The sequence below is a fragment of the Ursus americanus genome, chromosome 9 (assembly GCF_024610735.1).
Source record: "Ursus americanus isolate L20-20 chromosome 9, mUrsAme1.1.p, whole genome shotgun sequence".
Taxonomy (NCBI): domain Eukaryota; kingdom Metazoa; phylum Chordata; class Mammalia; order Carnivora; family Ursidae; genus Ursus; species Ursus americanus.
This window is the reverse complement of record NC_142135.1, coordinates 41,179,199-41,202,492: the sequence shown is the minus strand read 5'-3', so window position 1 is coordinate 41,202,492 and position 23,294 is coordinate 41,179,199. Positions and strand designations below refer to the sequence as shown.

The 23,294-nt window shown below is 41.8% G+C and overlaps 1 protein-coding gene across 9 annotated transcripts in view; it reads right to left on the bottom strand.

Moving 5' to 3' along the window:
* LOC123797886 (uncharacterized) overlaps positions 1–23,294 on the bottom strand; it is a 297,452-nt gene that overhangs the window by 216,460 nt on the left and 57,698 nt on the right. For all 9 annotated transcript variants that reach the window (XR_015725794.1, XR_015725795.1, XM_087864735.1 and 6 more), the window contains one exon: positions 16,591–16,658. Coding sequence is in view for 7 of the 9 variants with exons in the window: in XM_087864735.1 (XP_087720861.1) it covers positions 16,591–16,658 (68 nt within the window). In the remaining 2 variants the exon portion in view is untranslated. The remainder of the gene's footprint in view (positions 1–16,590; positions 16,659–23,294) is intronic.

The window sequence follows — 23,294 nt, the reverse complement described above, 5'->3', positions numbered from 1 at the left end:
ACGAATAGCTCAACGTACTTCCGGTAAGGTCATCCTATCTTTTAAAAAACTCGTTCTCTTGGATATTTTCTTTCTGCTCACATTCCCTTTCCCCTTGAGTCCCAGTGACTGTCTCTGAGCTTTATAGGAAGCCTTGGCCCCAGAATTGCACAGAACTGCTCTACCCCGCCTCAGTGAGGAGGCCTGGGAACTGCGCTCCCTGAAAGAATGATCCTCTGTCTGCAATTATTGTTATAAATGTTCCTCTGGAACTCACTAGTGGCCGTATGGTCTTTAGTTTTATTTGAGAACATTCTTGGCTTGTTTTCTATTAAAGGCAAGGCAGGCAGAGAGCATAGTAAATGAAAAGATATTTCCAGCCGGGTTCTCAGTGAGATTTACTTTTCAGTAAATAAAGCACCCCTGGGAATAAACTGCTCATCCTTTGAGATGTATTACTCTAGTTCCTATCATATCTGTCAATTCAGGAAAAGAGACAATTTGCTAAGTATCCTGTTTCCCTGGAAATTAATTCTTACGTGAACTGCTTCAATCACGTTGTCCTTTTACCTCCTAGATCAAATATAGACTCTTGGCCTCCTCTTCAGAGCCACCCACCACTCCAGCTCCTCTTTCAGAGACTCTCTTGCCCTCTTAACGGGCTGCGCTGTGACCAGCCCTTCAGCCACCTTCTGGCTTTCCTGCCTGTGCATATGACAGCCTCGGACTCAACTGCCTCACCATTAACTGATTCCATCCTAGAAGATGACCCAAACTGATTAAACTAAATTGTTTATTCTTTCCTGGAACACCTCACCAACTCCTTACTGTCTGCCTTAAGACCAGGTAGCCTGTTGTCCATTTTCTGTCCTTAGAATAGTCTTTGGTATTAAAAATGGACTACCAATGAGGCCTACTTGAACTATCAGTTCCTACGTGCTCCAGTCCTACCCCCACCAGCAAGTGAAGTCAATACATTTAGCCTTTGCTGGTACCCAGTGCTGGGGTTGTCTGAGCAACCATTTCCCTTTCGAGGTTCTTAACCCTTTGAGAGCAGACAATAGCGGCCAGAAGAGAATCAAAATCCCCAATTGGATGCATTGCTTCAAAAGCTGGCTTGGAGAATGTTGCAAGGCTTCTCTCCTCTCTCCCTGAAAAGTGGGTCCTATCTTCCCCTAAGCAGCCTGTGACTGACTGGAGAAGCTGGAACAAAGTGGGCAGAAATCTAGTTCGGCCTGACAGAAATCTGTGCTTCATGGTCTGTTTACCCCTGGAGACCGGAAGCACAGGCTTCCATGATGCCTGGGGTCGGGCAGGTCCAGGGGATCAAAGCCTAAAAAAAAAAGCAGGAGGCAGATGCCATCTGCTTCATCCATAAGATGTTTCCACCCTAGAAGTAATGCTGCGGTAACTAACAATTTCCAGATTTTAGGGGCTTACAAACACCAAGATTGATATCTCGCTCGCGTTACGTGGCCACGTTACGTCAGCTGCAACTCAGCTCCTCACCATCTTCGCTCCAGACCTACTTATCTGGGACACTGTTAGTCAGATGGCAGAGGGAAAGAAACATAGCAGATCCTACCCTGGTGTTTAAAGCTGCAGCTCAGCAGTGATCCAAGTCACCTCTGCATAGTAAAGAATTTGGTTTTGCCCACAGATAGACGTATTTTGGGGCAACAACATAGGCGATCAATTAAACATGCTTATATAATGGAGCCCCAATAAAAACTCTGAACTCAAAGCTCAGGTGAACTTCCCTGACTGGCAATGCTCCGTGCATATTGTCTCCCATTAATGCTGGGAGGGTGAAATGTCCTGAGTATAGTGGACACTTTGCATTTGGAACCCTCCCAGACCTTGCTCTGGGAGCATCTGTATATTTTTCCTATAATAAACTGTATCTATGAGTACAATAGCTCTCGGTGAGTTCTCTGAGTCTGTCTAGCAAATACCAAACCTGAGAGTGGTTTGGGGAACCCCTTAACTTGCATTTGGTGTCAGAAGTGAAGGTGGTCTTGTATGGACTTCTCCCACCATTGTAGGTGGACCCTACCTCCTTGCAGTTGGTGACAGAAGTCTTGAGCAGAATTGGCAGTCTGGAGGACCGTGCCCTCAAACTCTGCAGTTTGACTACTTTTGAGTAACTTCCATTCACATTTCCTCAGCCAAAGTGAACCATAGACCACACTGTCTGAATTCATTGGGGGAGGCATATATAACTCTCCCACAAGAAGGGTCATCACAGGCAAGGCAGCCATAGGGAAGAGCTGTAAAGGCTTTGAACAGTACGATCTACCACAATAGGTTGGGTAAAGAATTATAAAGACATGAACTAAAGTGACATCAGAGTGATGACAGGAAAGACTAGGTATGATAGAACAGACCAAAATGAACAGGATGAGATGCCTGATTCAATATGAGAGTAATGGAGCTGCAGTAAGAATCACGCACATTTGTAGCAGTTGCTGATTCACGGAGTGGAACAGCACTGGGGATAAAAAGTTTAATACTGAACGTGTTAATCTGAGGATCATCCAAGAAGAGATGCTTGGTTCAATTACACTGATCTAGAACTCAACAGAGAAATGACAGCTAGAGATAGATTTAGAATTCATCTCCCCATAGGGCACAGTGCACGAGATCACCACGAGTATCCAGAATATAAAACGGGGAGGGCTGAGGATGAGCTCCCAGGGCAATACTTTCCTTGCACTTTTTCACATCAGTACACATAGACATTTGTGCAGGCCACTGGGGTCAACAGACAAGACAGCTCAAGTCTGCAGGCAACTAGCCTGGGGGGCTCTGGCCACGGCAAGGACTAAGGGGATCCCTGTTTCATGCTGGTTGGGAAGCTCAATCCTATGGAATAAATACATTTAGGCAGCTAGAAAAGAACAAAGGAAACCAAGAACTAGCCACAGAAGAGGAAAGAATCGTTAAAAGGAACTTGAAAGAGTTTGCATAGGATGAAAACTGAAAGGTATGAGCCAGTTTGGGCAAAGAGTAAGTCACTGATGAACTAAGAGAAAGGGCTTTTGTGGAGAGGTGGTACGAAGTCATGACTTCAGGGGGGTGAGGAATGAAAGTGACGGGAGGACACAGCATGAGTAGAGACAGGAGGGAGATCTGGGCTGTGAAGGAGAAGAAAGACATTGGCAAGAACTAGAGTTTGTCATCAGGTTTAGGAGGAGTTGTTTTGAGATGGGTAAAACCTGAACCTTTCTCAAAGCTGAAGACAAAGAACCAAGGGAAGAGGGGAAGTTGACAATAAAGAGAGGAAGTAGATGATTTAGAAACAAGAACAGTTGGAGGATGGGACCCAGAGGCCAGACAGGCCAGAGGAAAGACGAATGCTGCCTTGAGGAATAAAAAAAGGAGGATTCATTAGAGCAGATACAATGGAGTCACGGGAAGTGGGTGACACTTCTCTTTTCTCTCTGCAGGAAAAGTAGAGCATGAAAGGTATGAGGCAGGGCAAGCCAAGGTGCACACGGTGCTTCAGCGTGATGCTCCATTAAACTGGGAGTATACGAAATCCTGAATAATAGACTGTTTTCTCATACCTTCTATGTATCTATGCTCAAGTGAAATAAATAGGGATTACTCTCGAAAACTGTCAGCTTAGAAAAAAAAAAATCTGTCCTTTTTCACGCCATCCAAGGCCATTCAATGATTCAGCTCCTCCATTGTCTTCCTACTTCACTCTGTTCCAAACACACTGGTGTCCTTGTTAGTCCCTGAAGATGATAAGCATGCTCCTGACTCAGGACCTTTGCACAAGCTGTTCTCTCTGTGTAGAGATTCTGTGTTCAGCCACTGGCATGGCATCCGCCTTCAATTGCTTTATACCACGATTAAAACCTCACCTTGTATGTTGGCTAATTGAATTTAAATTAAAAAAAAAAAAACTCACCTTATTTTAGAAGGTTCCCTGCTCAATTATTTTAAATAACAGCCTTCCGTTATTCTCTTTATTCCTATCCTCCTTTATATTTCTTATGTTTTTCCTTAGGTATTAATTAATTCATCATTAACCCTGATTATTGCTAACATCGAGAATGAAACATGAAGAAATACATACTTTGGACCATAATTAATGACATTATAATTTTTGTTGCATATTTCCACCTTTTATAATTTTGTTATTATGTTCAGTTAGTCAACATACATTTCTTTGTAGGACTTGTCCTCACTGACATATTTTTCATTTGATTGCTTGCTTCATGTCTGTTCCTTCCTCCAACCCTGGTCCTAGAGCACAGAGAATTAGTCCGTTTTGCAACCCGTTCCACAACCTAGGAGAGTGCCTATAGCAAATACAGAGTGTTCAATATTTGCTGATGGAATTCCAGCACTCTTTTCTACTCTGTGTCTTCTTTAGTAAATGTTTCTCCCCTTTTCCAATGTCCATGCCTTTTAACTTCCTGTTCTTTCCATCAGATCAGGAAGGGATCTACTATCAGATAATTGTACCGTCGCTGCTTAATTACTCTTCAGTGTGATGAATTTGGGTCACTGTACCTTGACATATAAATTTATAGTTCCAACTTTTATTTCTAATTGTGGAATAAATTTTGTTCCAAATTAAAATAAATTCCAGCATTATAAACAAATATTCAGAAACTTTCTCAAGCATAGGTATTTTGTTGGCTAAGGGATAAGAAAGTCAATGGAGAGAGTCTCTCTCCTAAATCATCCTGCCCTGTTAGGCAGCGTTTTAGAACCCTTCCTCTTACAGTCCCATGCCACCCGCCACTGCCGCAACCAACTCTACAAGGGCTCCACACAACTCGACACCAGGACAACCTGACAGAGCCTTGCTTAGGTCACACTGTGGGTCTCCCACCTTATATCCGTGTCTCCCATCCAGATGGTCACAGGCCCTACTGGGCATCCAGGACTGAACAATCCAGAAGAGTTTATAGCCTTGGGGTAAAATTTTGGAGCCTGTGGATACATCCTTCCCCCTTTCTGCCTCTGCTATGGAATTTTGCTTTAGGATGAATCATAACCTGGGTCTCACCCACATCTGATTTATGATATCGAGGAGACATTTTGACTTTAGAGTTGATGTTCGGATGAGTTAAGACTTTGGGGCTGTTGACATAGAATACGTATATTTTGCATGAGAAAAGGACATGAATTTTGCAGGGCCAGGGCAGAATGCTATGGACCAAACTGTGTGATTAAGTAGTAATTTTTTACTTTGCTTGTTTGTCTTAAGAATGGAAACCATCTGCAGCACTGTCTATATTAACGTGACTTTACTATCCACCTGTCTGCATTCATTTGACTTTAATATTCCATGAAAATTTTGCCAGGAAGTTTTCCAAGAAAATAAAGTTGCATTGTTTTTGTTTCAGGAACATTCTGAAAATCCATTTCTCCATACAATGAGAAACTCTATGACCCTCATCGGAGTTAACAGCCCCTTCCCCAGACAATAGGCCTCCCAACCAGACTCATCGCACAACTGTTTATCCTTTAAAATCCACCTTGCTAATCCTGAACAGTCACATCATGAATTTTGTTCAATTCCAGTCAGGTCCACATACTGAAAGACCTTAAACTATACCCCTAAAAACCTCACATATATCCCACTTTTGCCCTCTTTCTTCTAAAATGTTCGTCTCCCTTACTGCTTTGTTTTATCAATGGTGTCTTTCGGCATCTTTTCAGGGAATGTGACAGTCAATGGATTTTTATTCTAGCTGGAGAATACAGAAGCCAAACAGGACCATAATAATTTCTATTTTCTATCACCTAAACATTAAATGCTCTAGTAATGGGCCTATTTTTCTCCCTTTTGTTCCAAACACAGGAGAGAATCTTTTTGTTTGTTTTCTTCAGCATTTTCCCCCCAACCTTACTGAACCTAGAACTTTTTAATCTTTCACACATTGTTTCTTCTTTCCCTCTAAACTTCCATGGCCTTACCTTGTAGTGAGAACACTGCCTGCATCACAGGACATTGGGGAGATTAAGTGAGAGAATGTTTGTGAATGTAATGTAAATGTAAATGCTATGTAAATGTAAATATCAGGGTCGGAGTCCTCCTTCATTTTCCCATAGCTCTTTGCATCTATCTCTAGTCTAGTACCTACATCCGGCTCTCTCTTTCACTACAAACCTCAACAAAGTAAAAGTTGCAATCTTTTTATCTACTTCAATATTTTGCACAGCATGGGATCCAAAAGTTGGTTCTCTGCCCTCCAGGGCAGAGAGGAAAGAGACCAGGCAGCAAGGGCATGGCAGGCAGACTAAAGAACAGGCAGATGGATGTTCACCAAGCCCTGCCTAAGGTTGGAGACCTGAAGGTAAGTGGGTAGGTGCTGAACCAAGGCCAGAAGCAAAAGTTCAAGCCTGCACACAGAGGCAAGTGACACCAATCGACTTTTGGTCAGGAATGTCCTTGTCTTAAAGGGGTCATCTCCCCATGAAGAGCAGATGTGTTCCTGGATTGCCCTACTATGGACATGATCCATAGTTCATTTTTACAGCTTCCTTCCCCTCTTGAGTACTATTTCTTCCTATGGTTTCTGGCAACAGAAACCGTTACGTAAACTCTTAAAAATTCTCTCCCCAACCTTAGTACCATGTCCGGCGCTATCTAACATTTTTTTCCTTTACCATTAGGAACTCCAAGATAACCAAGTCGTTTTCTCAGAATATCCCCTAATATGTGATTGGAAAAGAAATCAGACTTACCCAGGGCCGCTGGAGAGCAAAAGGACTGTGTCTAATAAGTATTTAATGGACAGGTGTCTACATAGTAAGTCTGAGTCTCATCATTCAGCCAGAGGACATTCATTTACTCTGGCTAGTGTTCAAAATTCTCTGGACAAGAAAGCATTCTGCTCCTTCCCTAAGGGTTTTATGGTACCCTCAGATCAGAAGAGCAAATTCATGTAACCCAAGGATGCGCACATTTTCAGAGAGTGCCAGCTTTCTGTGAGCTGATCCCCTTCGACTTGTATCGTTGAGCATAATAAATAGTAAGAAGACTACATCATTAAAAAAAAGAACAGGAGGGATTTTTTTTTCACTACCAGACACAGAGAAATGTACTACAGAATTTGCCTTAAGTTCTTTTTAGTCGGGAGGCTTTATTTAACTATATGATTTCGAAATCTGGACCCTAGCAGCAACACGAAAACTAATTATTTACTTATATATATGCATACATGCACACACACGTGCGTGCATATCCAAGTCCCTTAAAACACCCCTCTAATGGATTCCTCAACAGTGTTTCTAATCAAGAGTTACAAACTCAAAGACCTCGAGGGATAAGACAGGTAAAATGCTAAGCAATACGCAGTAGAGAAGACTACAGCAAAGCTGAGGGTATATTCAGATTTATTTCCTGCCAATACTTATTTTGCTAATTAAAGCCACTGCCAGCCACACTCAACTACGGGGCCTCAGTCAGCGATCTCCAGAACTGACCTCTGCCAAGACTCCATACAGAAGCACGTTACATTCCTCTCCCGTCTCTGTTGCTCTAAACGAGCCATGAAACACCTTCCTTTTGGTCTTACATACAGCAACACTCACGGTCTGAGTTCTAATCTCTAATACACTCTCCAGTTGTACCATTAAGAATCACAAAGAGCATTCGATTAGCTGGCTCCCAAAATACTTTCTGGAGACATACTCAAGTTAATCAAGTTTCCACTACTAATAGTAGTCATAGGTAACTTTTATTAAGTGCTTATTACATGCTAAACAGAAAACCGTTGCTCTCCCTCACATTTCATAAATAATGAACAGTCAGTCAAGGTAAGAGCTGCTGTATAATTCGCAATTCAGCTGACTCTCCATACGATACCGTGTGTGCAACATTGCTACTGTCTATGGAACAGCCTGCTTGGACTTCAGTCATTGAGTGTGTGTGTGTGTGTGTGTGTGTGTGTGTGTGTGTGTGTGAGAGAGAGAAGTTGGGGGGGGGGGGGGAATGATACACTCTCCAGGTAATTTTATCTTCCAATGTGTAAATGTGTGTTTCAACAACGAGGTGACTGGTATGTCGTTTACCCAGTACACATTCCGTTCTCATTATCACCCAAGATCTCTCAAGGTGCTTTGCAAAGTCATTAACATCATCTCTCTTCTATGTTAACATAACATTTAAAATTTCTTTCTCAGCTTAATGAAAAAACTAATAAAAGTCATTTTTTCTTAATGAATGATTCTAATTGTGTGATAATATGTTGTAGTTTGGGCAAGTTCAAAGTGAGGCAGAAGACTAAAGTGTAAGCACTGCCGTGGAAAGTTAGTCCAGGCTGTCATGTTCTTATTAGTAAGGATTAATTATTTGAAACAAATATGCTCAGTAACAAGTGGATATGAGGTTGTGATGTCAGGAAGTTATAATTAAGGGCTCAGAATTCCTTTCAAAATTCTAGGAAGACATGTCGATATGAGCATAAAAATCCATCTTCTAGTGCAAGGGTGGACAAACTTTGGCTATCAAGGCCAGACAACCAATACTGTAGGCTTTGCAGGCCAGTCTCCATCACAGCTACTCAGCCCCGCCCCTGTACTGGGAAAGCAGTCACGGACAACAGCCAGAGACCACACGCAAATGAATGGGCATGGCTGGGTTCCAATAAAACTTTAAACACTGAAATTTGAATTCCATAACACTTAAATGTGTCACAACATATAATTTTTCTTTTGATATTTTACAATCATTTAAAAATATAAAAACAGGGGCGCCTGTGTAGCTCAGTCAGCTAAGCATCTGCCTTTGGTTCAGGTCACGATCTCAGGGTCCTAAGACGGAGCTCCGGGCCGGGCTCCCTGCTCTCCCTCTCCTCCCCGTTCATGCTCTCTCATGCTATCTCTGTCTCTCCTTCAAATAAATAAATAAATATAAATATAAATATAAATATAAATATAAATATAAATATATATATATATATATATATATATATATATATATATATATATATATTCTTAGCTCATGGACTGTCTGAAAACACGCAAGGAGACAAAGTTGGCCTATAGGCCATATCTTCCCATTTTAACAATCCTAAAACCTAAACTTGAAAGGGTGATTGAATGAGTTTTGCTGTGAAGTAAGAAATGTAGGCAAGACAATTAGGTTAGTCTGGCTTCACACCCTCCCAGCATCATCTTACTTTAACTTCCCAGGATGAATGAGAGGGGCCACCTCCCTTCTCTCTACATAAGACACTTCCCATTAACCTTTTGGACTCTACAAAAAACCCTCTCCACCCTAAGCTTATTCCCTACCTCACTCCTCATGTAAGAGGGTTAAAATTTGACTTATGACTATCCAGCTTAATTGTGAAGCTAGATGAAAGTTTTTGAGAAATAATACTATGGGAGAAAATCCAATCCTGGGAGGGGAGAGTTAACTTTTGTTGAAAGTGGTTTGGATTTTATATAGATTGATCTCAGTCGTTTCAGAAGTTTAATAATTATTTAAGAATAAAACACATTATGTTATTCATTTTCATTCTAAATATCCCAACCCTTGAAGCTGATCTCCCTCCGTTATGTGGTTTCCACTACTCTGATTTTTACCTCTTGGACTTAAATCCCAATCCTTAATATTCATCCTCCACCTAAAAATAGAATCTCTAACAAGAGGCATTACAAATAACACATTGTGGCTCTAAAAGCTGCTAGACTGTTCTAGGGAAGTGAGCCCTTATTAAATAGAGACTTTTAAAATCACTCTGTCCTTGTCTGTGAATGGCTTTATTATTTAGCCAGGTTACCTGATAATTAACACAGATCGACCAATTAGGCTAACATTAGTGTCACCTGATGCTTGCTCTGAATCCTGGCTTTTCTGTTTAGTGCAAATTAAAGCCTACTAATTAAATAAATTTGAATGCCAATAGATGAAGCATGGCAAGAACTGATTCAGAAAATACTATATTCAGTGTATTTGTTAATGCTTCCTTCCTAAATTGATATGAACTCAAAAGGAAGGGAAGGGCATCAAATTTAGCATCCTATCTCATAAAAAGTTAGAGTAGGTTAGAATTTGCAGAACTCAGGTAAAACTAAGCAACACACTCTACTATTCAAAGGGCTCTAATCCCATTGTAAGTTCTTAGGTAACATAAATACATTATAAACTGGACAGAGTTCAGATGCATTCATTCCACATGCCCAGGGTTCTTGGGCTCAAGTGTCAGACAGCAAGAGGCTCAGAGCATAAATGATGACACTAGCATGACGAGCTAGTTTGAAATGTGTGGCTAAAATTCATTTGATGTATTTTAGATTAAGGGCTTAGAGTTCTATACTGATTTGTTTAACCTAAATTAAATGGACAAAAGGATATTTTAACCCCCAAACCCTCCCAAAACTCCCTCTTGCAGTTGTTTTTTTTCTTTCAGTGTTAGAAATGCCATACTCTTGACTTTACTACAGCCTCCTAGCTCACTGGTCTCTCTTTTCATCCAACCTATGTATTATCAGCACAGCTGGTAATCATGTCGCTCTCCTGCATAAAAATCCTTTACGGGATCCCCTCCACCTACTCAATAAATTTTTTAAAAACAAATTCAAGGTTTTTTTTTTTTTACAATTGACGCTGACTCTTCCTGAATTGCTTTCTACTACTTTTGCATGCATGGTTTAAGCTTCAGTCTCTCCCAAAATAAGTCCTGAGCTTTCTTTCCATTCACTTCTCTGTTGTGTTAGCCTATAATAATAACAAAGAATGATCATAACAGCCATCACCTATTGAGCCTTTACCATATCCACATAATTTTCCAACTACTTTACATACGTTATCTCATTTTGTCCTCCTAATAACCCTAATACAGTAGGTATCATATCCCCATTCTATAGATGAGAATTGGAGAAGTTAAGCAACTTGTCCATGACCATCCACACGATTCTTTTTTTTTTTTTAAGATGTTTTATTTATTTATGTGACAGAGAGACAGCCAGCGAGAGGGGGAACACAGCAAGGGAGCGGGAGAGGAAGAAGCAGGCTCCCAGCGGAGGAGCCCGATGTGGGACTCGATCCCGAAACGCCGGGATCATGCCCTGAGCCGAAGGCAGACGCTTAACGACTGCGCCACCCAGGCGCCCCCATCCACACGATTCTAAGTGGTGGAATCAGACTTCAAATGCAGACCTCTGAATCATACGCCCATTCCCTTAACCGCTTCATTTTACTGCCTCCCTCATTTTACTCTATTCCAAATGTCCTCACGACCCACTTCCACATACACATGCACGCATTCACGCATGCACAGAAATTCTACCCATTGTTCAACACCCACCTCAAATGCAGGCTACCTCCTGCATAAAGTCTTCCCCAGTCACCCCCCTCTCCCACAGCTCCGCAATATGTCCTTTCTGCGTAAGGATCCAATCTGCCCCGAAGTTTCAATAGCTGGTGAGCTCAAAGTAAGACCATTTGTTCATTTTTTTTTTTTTAAGTAAGCTCTAAGACTGACATGGGGCTTAAACTGAAGACCCTAAGATCAAGAGTTACATACTCTAGCAACGAAGCCAGCCATGCACCCCACCATTTACTCTTCAATATTAAACTTAACAAATACTCTGATTTTGTCCCATGAACCAGAGGATGTCTCTTTTTCCACCAGTTTCTCTCCATACATAACTTCTGGGAACCCCTGTAGAGCACATACATGCTCGAAATCTACCTTGAGACCTGCCCCATCACCCACGCTCTCAATTACTGGGGTGTTCTCGCTTTCTGTAGTGAATGCAAGACTGGACTCTGTGGACTTTGTGGACTATCAACTTCCCCAAAAAGACCACCAGAAAAAAACTGTTGATTGAGCAAAACTAAGTTTCTCAGACTTACTGCAGTAATGGAGAACAACACCTTGACAGCGTCTTAATAATATCACACAAGAGAGAGATCAGAAGAGGACATTTCCAGGATTCTGGGATCTGGTTTAAGGAGGAGTCTTTCAAGGCAAGAAATTAATTGAGATTAGACAAAGTTTATGACACAGTAATTTAGGACTGATGACTACAGAAACACTCATGTCCTGAAGCAAGTGGTGATAAATACCATCTGATAAGTGAACCATTGCGTCAATGAGCAATCTCTCATCCTGACAGAACTGTTTACCCGTAGGACCAAACTTTTTGCCCAGATAAACTAATTTGCAAGAACTTCCTGAAGCAAACGGTAAAGTTATTTACTAGCTTACTGTTTTATCTTATCACAGAAGAATTACCTAGAACAGGTTGGTTGGTTGCCAGAGTCTCATTCCCACTCTTCACCATTTCCTGATTCCCTGCTAGTCTCAGGCTATGGTGTACAACAGAACGTGTTTGAATTCTTGTGGGATAACAGAGGTACAGTGCAGAGTCCCCCTTTTGCTGCTAATAGCAATTACTCTTTGTGCTCGCAGACCCCAAAGCCCACCATGAAGTTACTGTTTAGTCCCCAGAATAAAAGACGGAAGACTGATGGGCAAGGTAGTAAGTAGATCAAGGGGAAATGAAAGGGAAAACATCAACACTCATGGCCTCAACCATGAGTTGTCATGATACTGGGTTGTGGAAGACTTTGTTATTGTTCTTTGCTTGAAGCTCTTTGATAGCATTGCCCAATCGAAGTCTCAAGTTTCACGTCCATTTATGTGTGAAGCCCCACCAGGCTGAAAGGAGATACTGCGGTTGTGCGATCTACTCAACATGTGATGATTTCAGGGTTCTAATTGTATTTACAAGGCAATTCCCACAGCCCCTTGCACTCTCTGCCTCACGCATGTACCTCAATGTGGTGCTTTCCGAACTCATCCACTGACGTGTCCTTAAGACACAGAGCAAACTTCAACCTTCCTGCTGGTAATATCACTACTTCAGGGAAAATAACCACGTTTAAACTGGGGTTGCTAAAAACCACCACCACGGCCACTAAGTTTGAGACACACCACCTTATATTTATCAGTTCATTTGTTATTACTCTGAAAGGTTAAGATGCTGTTATTATAGCTGCTGACATATTAACTGTCCCCCAAAGCAGAGTTTATGAGAATCTGCTTTATGGAAGATTCCACTCCCTATACAGGCTTGAGGCTCAATATCAGCTTGTTTTTATTTTTAATTTTTATTTCACATGATCTCTCACTGCCATAAACGCAGGCACTCACGTGCACACATACCTTTCAGACTCTGTGGCCTCAGGGGAGCCAGGCTGACTGAAAAGTCTTCTAAATGAAACCTCCCCATGGAGCGGCACAAACAGGCATCGCCTTTTGCCCTGTTCCTCCCGACATGACACAAGCTCTCCGGGGCACACAGAGGTGAACGAGGTGAGGATGAGGAAGGATTAGTTGAAGGGGAAAGGGAATCCCGGACCTATTCTCCAGAGGCCATCTACTGAGACCCTCAAAAGCCCTCCAGAGTGTTAAATCAGACCAAACCTCATGTTTCTAGGTGGACTGAAGGCTGCAGAAGTAATAGAAACATACTTACTTCTGTCAAAACTAATCTGTCAATAGGAAAGTTTGTGGCACGTGTTGGGTAGCTCGTATCTGTGAGGAAACTGGTTTCCTATTTAGAGAAAATGGAGCTGTTATTCTTAAGCAGAGAGATGCCTATTGTGTGGGTAATTACAAGGAGGCCTGGCTGACCTGGCAAGGAGGTAGGGTAGCTAAATACCTGAAGGCAAGGGGAGTGCTGAAATGAAAGCAGAGGCCCCATCTGCCAGGCTGTAATGATTGTGCAATTTGGAGGCAGAAAGGTTTGTCTGGAGCAGCTGGTTTCTCTCCAAGTGACCTTTTAGCATTTCTGCTTTTGCCGTCTGACAGATGTGTCAACTCAATAATTTCAAAAGCCCCTGAGTAAATAACCAATTGTGAGCAAGGATGACCCAAAGCGATGACAAAATGGCTGCACGCGGCACATTATGGAGCATAATGCCGAGTGACGGAACCAGGAACATTATCAAAAGGAAAAAACATTTTAGTATTTATTTTTGACTAAATGGCTTTCTTACCCACACATGAGTTGTTTTTGAAGCGGGGAAGAAAAGGGAAATGTGGATTCAGCGGAGGGCTTTGTGGCGGCTTTGCCCGTGGAAGGCTCGCCTGGGCCTGGCGCAGGACCCAGGTGGCGTGCGGACGCTCAGAGTGGACCCCTGCACTCTCACCCCCACGCAGCCTTGTTGAAGCACTGAAGGCCAGCGTTAACTGGCGCTGGGAGTGACGGGGCGCTGGGGAGAGGCAACTGCGATCACACCAGGTCTGGTGGTGCTTCAAGTCTCGCGAACCGTCTTCACATGCAATGCTGGTGCGGTTGGGCTCCTTTTATCTGGGAACTAAGGGGGCATAGCTTCAGAAGCCAAAGTTGAAAGGGTCCCATGCAGCAGGAGTTGAGCTTCGCAAAACATGCAAATACAACTAACTATGATGCCTCTGGGGGAACACAGAGCACCCTTGCATGGAAATGGGATTTATTCAACATATTCGTACTTTTTCCCAGACGTTCTAACCCCTTAGCTGCTCTGCTGGAAACTCCACGAATTAAGGTGAAAAGCTCCGCCCAGCCACACTCCAAGCATGGGGCGGGGGAGTTTGATGGGGGGGGAAGCTCTGTCAGCCGAAGAAGCTTCTGGAATCACATTTCCTAAGACATGAATGCTCGCTGACAAGTGTGAGTGTCAGGGATTTTTCTCCTCCTCCAACACCACCATCCTGATTTTTTAATGAGTTAGGTAAGTTTAGACTAAGCTGAATAGTACACTTCAAAGGCACATCTTCCCAGCGACCAACCGTTATCATAAGAGAATTGATGTAGTAAACACGCGCAGTGGCGTGTTGAAGCCGGCTCATACCAGCTTGTGAGAGTTAGCGCCAGGTTTCTAGGAGCTTTGCACAGTGATTTTTAAACCGATGGTATCGGTTTAAAGACAAATGCCTCAAAATAGCACGCAAAGTTCTCCATATTTGGGTCTTACTTCCATAACCCTAGTCTGATTAGTCTTCAAAACTTCTGCTCCATTTTGACTGATCTGGTCCTCAATATGCCCAAAATACTCCATATTCATTCCTGCCACCAAACCTTTGTTCATTATATACTCCTGGTCAGAACTGCATTTCTCTGTCCTACCACCTGTCCGACCATCCCATGCATCCTTCAAAGCTCACCTTAGCCCACCTACCCCAACCCTTCTCTCACAACTCTGGCCTGTGACTTGTCTCCTTTCACCTGCAACTTCCATGGTTTGTTGTGTTTTTTTTTTTTTACTTCTACTTCTCACTTTGGCTCTTAATCGTACAATACGTGACCTTGCATTTTTACTTTGCTCTTTTCCATGAGAATGCCTTGTCTCCTCAAAGAGTTACCTCTGGCAAGGACTTCGTATTGCATAAGTGTGTACCTCTTCCTCGGTCTCTGGCACAGCGCTACCAACACACGGGATTCTCCGTTCTCTGACTCCCCAAGGGAGCTTTCTAGAGATACTGCCCCTAGACTTCATTCCTCAGAGATCCTGACTGAGTTAGTCTGTTGTGTTATAAAAGTTTTCAAATAGTTACAAATCCACCTACTTTATTGCTACTCAGTCCAGAATCCCTGACGGATTCTAACATATAACTATGGTTGAAAACCATGACTTAAAAGATCCATGGATGGATGGGTATAAAACTCAACCATGTAAAATAATTATCAGCACCTCTTTTTTGCCAGGGTTGATGCACAGTTAACTGGGATGTGACACTGTGGTCTTTAGCACTCTCTACTTGACCTGAGCTCCCTAAAAACAGAGAGTAAATCATATTTGTAGCAAGCTCTCGGTCTATCACAATGTCTGGTACCAAGCTGGTCTTTGAGAGAGGAGAGAGAAAGAGGGAGAGAGAGAGAGATAATAACAGTTGCTGTCTCCTGTCCATCCACTGGTATTCTTCCTGCCCCCAACCACCTGGCTGGTAAAACCTTCCAGATTATAATTGAGATGACACCAAAATAAGAATGTTGTTGCTGTTTTAAAGTTACGTTTATAATAATAATAAGACAAAGGAATGATAAGTCAACAGCTTGATGAAGATGATGAAAGAAAAAAAAGCAGAAAAGTTCTCTCTTTGGTCTGCTTCCATTTTTCCTCCTCGAAGGAGAATGGTATTCAGGTTGCAATGGATGGAACACAAATCTTAGTAAGGGAGATAGTAAGAGAGTGTCTAGCAGCTTTAAAACGTGTTCGAGTCCAGATGCATTACATCTAAGACAATTAAAACAATTTGCAGCTGTTATCACAGCTGCTAGTGTCCTGGGAAAAAAAAAATCAGAGAGAATGGGAAAATTGCCAGAAGATCAGAGCTAAGCAAATGCCTCAGATTTCAAAAAGGGGATTTCGTATTCTAAAGCCACAAGAGTTTGACTTTCATAGCCAGCAACATTCTAAAGGGTATTCTTCACTAGATAACTTATATGCACTTAGTAGGGAAATAGGTGATCACCAGAGGCCAGCAGGAGATTGCCAAAAATGATTCAGTGCAAACTATTTTTATACAGTTATTAGAAGGAGAATAGATGGAAAGAATATCACAGGTAAAATTTATTCAAACACCAGTCAGAACTGAGTACCAAAAAAGAATAAAAAAAAAAAGTGTACCGAGTCCTTACCATGTGCTTGGTACCACACAGGCCTTGGAGATAAAGTATCCAGTCATTGCCTTCAAGGGGATTTCAGTCTAGAGGGAGACATGGAAAAGAAAACAAGGCCAGTCTTTATGGGATTAAACATGGCTGTAATGGAGAAAGATGAAGGGAAGCTCTTAATGAGGGAAACAGACTAAGAGACTGGCATCTCATTGTAGATGAGGAGGACAAAGAGAAATAAGGCAGGCCGAAAGAGCTAGGGACTAGGGACCACGAACATGCCAGTGGAAGAGAATAAGAGGTGAAAGGCTTTGAGTTGACAGAGGGCATGAGAGCTTATGGAGCTGCAAGTAGTTCAGAAACACTGGAATACAGAATTCAGAGTGCAGAGTGAGGAATGAAAAGAGAAAGGCAGGAGAAGCAACCAAAATCAGAACTGAAAACCATGTGGAAGAGTCTAGACTTTATTCTGAGAGGAATGGAGAACCTTTGAAAGATCTTTAAGCCAGAAAATGCACATCGATTTCACCATGACATATGGCAGTCTTTCATAAAACTCCTCTGATACAGTGGAGCCCTATGGACTGGATAGTAATGACGTAGGTAGATTTGTAACTGTTTAGAAAATTGTCCTGTGGCGTGTCAGTGCATAAAATTATTAGCAAGCAGAAAGAGCTTTGTTGGCATGTTTCTATACCCTGTTCTTGATTCTCTTTTTACTCAATGAATGCATCAAGAATTGGGGCAAAACCTTTTTACAGATGACACAAATCTGGAAAGTAGGCAAATGTATTGTTTAGCATTATCAAGATTCAAGAAGCTCTCAAAGGTAGGATGAAGCCAGCAAGATAAAATTTTAAACTGCATTTATGTTTAAAATGTATGGGATGCCTGGGTGGCTCAGTGGGTTAAGTCGCTGCCTTCAGCTCAGGTCATGATCCCAGGGTCCTGGGATCTGATGGAGCCCTGCATCCACTCCTTGCTCAGTGGGGGAGTCTGCTTCTGTCTCTGCCTGCCACTCCCCCTGCTTGTGACTCTCTCTCTCTCTGACAAATTAATTAAATAATTAATTAGTTAAAATATAATATAATCTACTGTAAAAGGATAAAATGGGTAATTCCCACTTTATAGCACTTTGTGTGAAAATATAAACTCTAAGGTCAAAAACCTGCTGTATTAGCGAGCCCTATGACCCCCTTGCTAAGATTTGAAAAAAAATGAAAAGAAAAAAGAAAAAACAAGACTCTGTTGGTGATATTGTGTTTGAAAAAAGACAGGCAATGGCTCTACTAACACCACCAGCTCACATCTGGAGAACTGTGTGGTTCTAGATCCTCACACCCAGTGACAACGTATTTGAAGACCTGGAGGCTATAGGATGTAAAAAAATGGTAGAAAGATATATGTGAAAAAAGATAGAGGTCCCTAAACTTCTAAAAGAGTAACTCCAGAGCACTTAAAATAGGATCACTGAGTGAAATCTCTACATAAGGAAGACATTTTCAGAGAAAATAATCTTGGGGGTAAGGAGGATTGTAGAGCCATTGGCTGACAAAGAATTTAGCATTTGTAAATGGAATGGGCAGCCTTACAGCCTGTTATCTTCTTACTGCTAGAGATGAGCGCACCATCTCTCAGAGACGTACACCGAAGACCATCATGGCCGGTAATGAACCTGAGATACTGGAGATGTTCACCCAATTTGTTAGGGATACTTGAAAGAGAATTTTTTTAATTGGAGGAAAGGTTGGACTCTTCCTGCTTTGGGATTCTATTAAACAGTTCATGATAACCACACAGACGTCTGTGTCACTGAAGGACTAAAAGGGAATCACTTCACCCCAAGCCAATTTTTCCACTTTAGATTCATCCTTGCCTTTAATTCAGTAGTTATCCTACAGTTTGGGGAATTGATTCCTCTTTCTATTGGACATTCTTTTAAAGGGTCCCAAACATCTCTTCGTCATTTTTTGTTTTCTTAACATGTCAGATACTTCCATTGTTGCAGATGTAGGGGTATAAATAAACAAGGGTATCAAAGCTCTTTGGATGAGTTCCTCCTAAGGAATTCTAAGGTAAGACCCAGTCATTCCTTTTCATCCATCTTAGTCATGAGCCATGAGTAGCATTCAGTGCACAAGACCCATGCTTCTGACCCATACTTCTTAACAGTGTTATATACTTTTTTTTAAGATTTTATTTATTTGAGAGGGAGAGAGTGCAAGTGGAGAGGTAGAGGAGCAAAGGGAGAGGGACAAGTAGATCCGTGCTGAGTGTGTGGAGCCTGACTCGGGGCTCAATCTCATGACCCTGAGATCATGACCTGTGCCAAAATCAAGAGTTGGACGTTTAATGGACTGAGCCACCCAGGCGCCCCAAAGTGTTATACACTTTTTGAGAAACAAGTCTAAAAGTTGTTCTCCAGTCACTTCGGACCTCTCACAGGTCGGCGATTTCAAGTGCAGCCAGCCACAGGTACCCTCCATACATATGTCAGGGCCGCCCATTTCCCACAACCAACCCCACCCCCACTATTTCCAACTCTACCCGTGCCACCTCTAAAGCCCATTGCCTCCAGAGTCTCCTTCCTTTGCAAATTTTTCAGTACTCAGGGCTACCGACAATATTTACTTTGGGCTCTGAGAATGATCTTCTCCTACCTGTGACCTTGGAATTCCATTGGGATACAGACTACAATCGTCAACTATTTTTAAAGAGATTCACACCATAACCTCAGTCCAACCTCCAGCTCCTCACCTTTCTCTTTTTGTTTCCTTGCTTGCACTGCACGTTCTTCCAAGAAAGTTTATTAAATAATCCTGCATCTAATCTACCCACCACCATGTTCTGTCAAATTATATTGTCTTGACAAAAATCCCCAAACTGGCCCCAACAGACTTTTCTTTCCATCATTACAACATTTTTAAACCCTCTTTCTCTTTGAAATCTTCATTTACCACTCCCCCCACCCCCCACACACACACACGCCAAACTGCAACTCCACTGAAGAAAAACTAGTTTCTTTAAAAGGAAAATAGTATTTGTTCTTTTTGTTCTTTTCCTATTTACTCCTTAATCTGTTGCAGTCTGGGTTTCTGCCACAACTGTTCCACCGACCTGGTCCTCACAACGGTCAGTTTCATCCTACTGGTTGACAAATAAAATGGACACGTTCCAGTTCCATTATTACTTTATCTTCCTGCAGCATTGGTCGTTTTTGACCATTTCCTTCTTTTTAAAATTCTCTCCTGCCGTAACCTTCAAGGTTTTCCTCATGACTGACTGACTCTTCTTTTTGAGTTTCCTTGTCTCTCTCCAACAGCCACTTAAAAATTGATCTTTACCAAGATTTTACTCTCAGAGCTTTACTTATCTCATTCCTCATACTCTCCCTTGGGTAATCTCTTCCATGCACAAACTTCAACTAATGCTACAGATGATGACATTTAACCTCGAGGCTCACATCTCTACTTGCATATGCCACAAGCTTATGACTTCAAACTGACCACAGCTGACCTCATCATTCTCCTTGTCCCCAGCCCATCACAAACAGTGGGGAGAAAAGTCCTTTTGTAAACCTAAACTGTCTAGCCTTCTTATTTGGCTCCGCCTTTTTACCACCATTTTAATTCTGGCAATGAATTACTAAACTGCAAAATAATAGCATATCAAGAACACTTGGCAAATAGAGAGGAGGAACCCTGTTCTCAAAAAGTGATCAAAAACCAAGTTAGTGTTTCTTGAAATTCCTATCGTGATGAAAGAAATGCAATCGGAAGGGTAGCTACAATCACATCCAGTCCACAACTTCAGTCTTTCACCAAGCAAAAACTCCAACGCCACACTGAGACACACACACTCAAAACTCAGAGAATTCAAATGTTCCATTTTTTAAAAAGAAGATTTTGGTGAACAAGTCTGGGACACTGAAGCAAACTAAATTCCTCCTTCTCTCTTGGCAGTTTACGTGACAAAACTGCTGTGTTTCAAAAAAACAATCTTTAAAACTCTCCTAATGCTTTTTCTGTAAACACAAGTGAATTTGTTGTCAGAAGTACTCTTTCTCCTTTCAGGAGCGAGGCTAAAATCTTCACTGATAAGGTCAGTGTCTTTTTCTCTGCTGTGAATGAATCCTCAGATGGAGGCTGCCACAACAAAAATGAAGTCATGAAAAGGAAATCCCAGACCAAGACCACATACGCCAAAGTACCACGCACCCCAGCATATGTACAGAATGCAAGCCTATTATCCCACACCTGGTGCTACGCCAGCACAGATTCTGGAAGCACAGAAATAAACAATTATTTTGACAAAGCAGTATTATTGGTTGGCATGCAGTAAATTTGCTTGAAATTCTAACAGCTTCCCTGTAAAGAATATCCACCCACCTAACATTCTTTCTTTAGATGCAATCTTATAATAGCAAATCTGTAATTACATTTCCTATTTTCATTTTTTTTCCAAGAACACCGTTGGCCTCTACTGTATAAGAGCTACAGTGCATCTATCTGCATTAGCGTTGTCACACGGGTTTTATAAAATCATATTACAAAATGTGGGTCAGTGATCACTGAGTCATGTAATTTATCAAGACAATACCCAGATGCACTGTTTGACATTCGTTTTGCAGGGACGCAATCTACTGGTACAAACAACTCTGCAGTGCCTACCATTCTTCAGAAGCAAAGGCCATTTATGACTGGGGGGAAAATCAATATCCAGAGTTCCACTATCAAATACTTAATGTCCCCATGTTTTATAAGATAATATATCAGTGAAAGCTGACAGGATACCTCCATTTGATAATACATCACCTCTTCAGCTTGCCCTGCTAATTATGTTTCCAAAGTCAGAATTTTAGAACCAAACACGACTTTGCCTCTTATCCCAATCCCCTGATTTACTAAGGAGGACACTGCAGTACATGCATTATTGAAGGACAAGAAACTTGGCCCGCAGTTGGTGATGAAGTCAGCTGTAAACTGAAGTTTCCCGGATCACAAATTCGATAAATATCAAATTCAGTTCTTTTCAAATATTGTGCATTACATTATTTCTCCACTTCCTTCATCACATTTTAGGATAGAATTAATTTCCTAACCCTTATTACATTTAACTGAATTAACATTTTTTTTAATGACTGCTCTATACTAGGCACCAAGATAGATATTGGAAATAATAGGGGTACTTTTCTCCTCTGTTACCACCAAAGCAGGACTTTCAAGAGTGACGGGAGATAAGACACAAACGTCTCCCTCTTGTCTAACAGTTCCTTCTCAGTCTTATTTGCTGGCAACTCTTCCTCTGTTACTCCTTTAAAATTTGCTTCTCTCCTTGACCATTTTCTCTTAAGACACCCCCATTCTCCCTCTTGAGATCATCACTCACAAGACCCGACTGAGACTTCAACCCTGATCACTCTAAATCCATGCTTTCTCAGTCCCGGTCCCACATAAGCAGGTGTCTACTGTGTCACCATTCGATGTCTTGCAAGTTCCTTAAGCTCGGGATGCTGGGATCCTTACTGAAGGTAACAGTCACACTTTCATTATGCAAACGCCATATTTCACTTGTCAGTTGTGACCTCACTCTCTCCTACTAAAGTTGAAACTCCCTGTAGGCAGATCTTATGTCTTTTCACTTAAATATCCTCAGCACTCACCATTTTTCTTGGGACTCATAGATACATAATAAATATTTCTGAATGAATAAAACCATGGTCTATGCATCACTCAAACCAAAATCCTGGGAATTCCTGGCAGAATTCTGGACCCAGAATTCCACTCCTGGAATTAAGTTTAATCATTTCTTGCTGGGGCCATTGTCACATCCCCTAAATGTTCTCCCTGCTCCCAGAATAACCCTTTCCCACTCAGTCTTACACATGGAACATTACTCAACTCAGATACTATTTATTCTTTGCTTAGAACCATTCATGGCCTCCTGCTACCCAAGAGAAGAACTGTGATGTACGACATCTATTGTTATCTTGCTCCTACCTGCTTATTCATCTCTTGCCCCTTCCCGGCCTCACAACTCACCCACTCTATCCACACTAAACTTCTGGTATTTCTCTTTGTGCCCGAATCCCCCTGTGCATTGAATGCCCTTGGTCCATATCCAGTTGACAAACTTTTAATGCAGTTTTCAACTAAAAGCTTATCTCTTGGTTTTCCCCCAAGCAAACTTTAAAGCTCCTTCTGACATTCCCAATTGTGCCTGATATACAATTATATTTCCATTATAATAACTGTGACATTGAAACCCCTGTGTATATACGTCTCCCCCATCGAACAGTGAGTTATTTCAGGGCAGAAACTGAGTCTTGGGGCGCCTGGGTGGCACAGTCGTTAAGTGTCTGCCTTCAGCTCAGGGCGTGATCCCAGCGTTCTGGGATCGAGCCCCACATCAGGCTCCTCCGCTATGAGCCTGCTTCTTCCTCTCCCACTCCCCTGCTTGTGTTCCCTCTCTTGCTGGCTGTCTCCATCAAATAAATAAATAAAATCTTAAAAAAAAAAAAAAAAAAAGAAACTGAGTCTTTTCTACTATGTAGTCTCAGTGCTTAATAAAGTTCTTGACATGTAGAAGACATTCAGTAAATAATAATGATTATTGTGTAGCCTATAGTCTTTAAATTTTCTCACAAAAAGTTTTTTTAAGTTTTTATTTAAAATTCAGTTAGCTAACATACAGTGTAATGTTAGTTTCAGGTGTACCATACAGTGAAA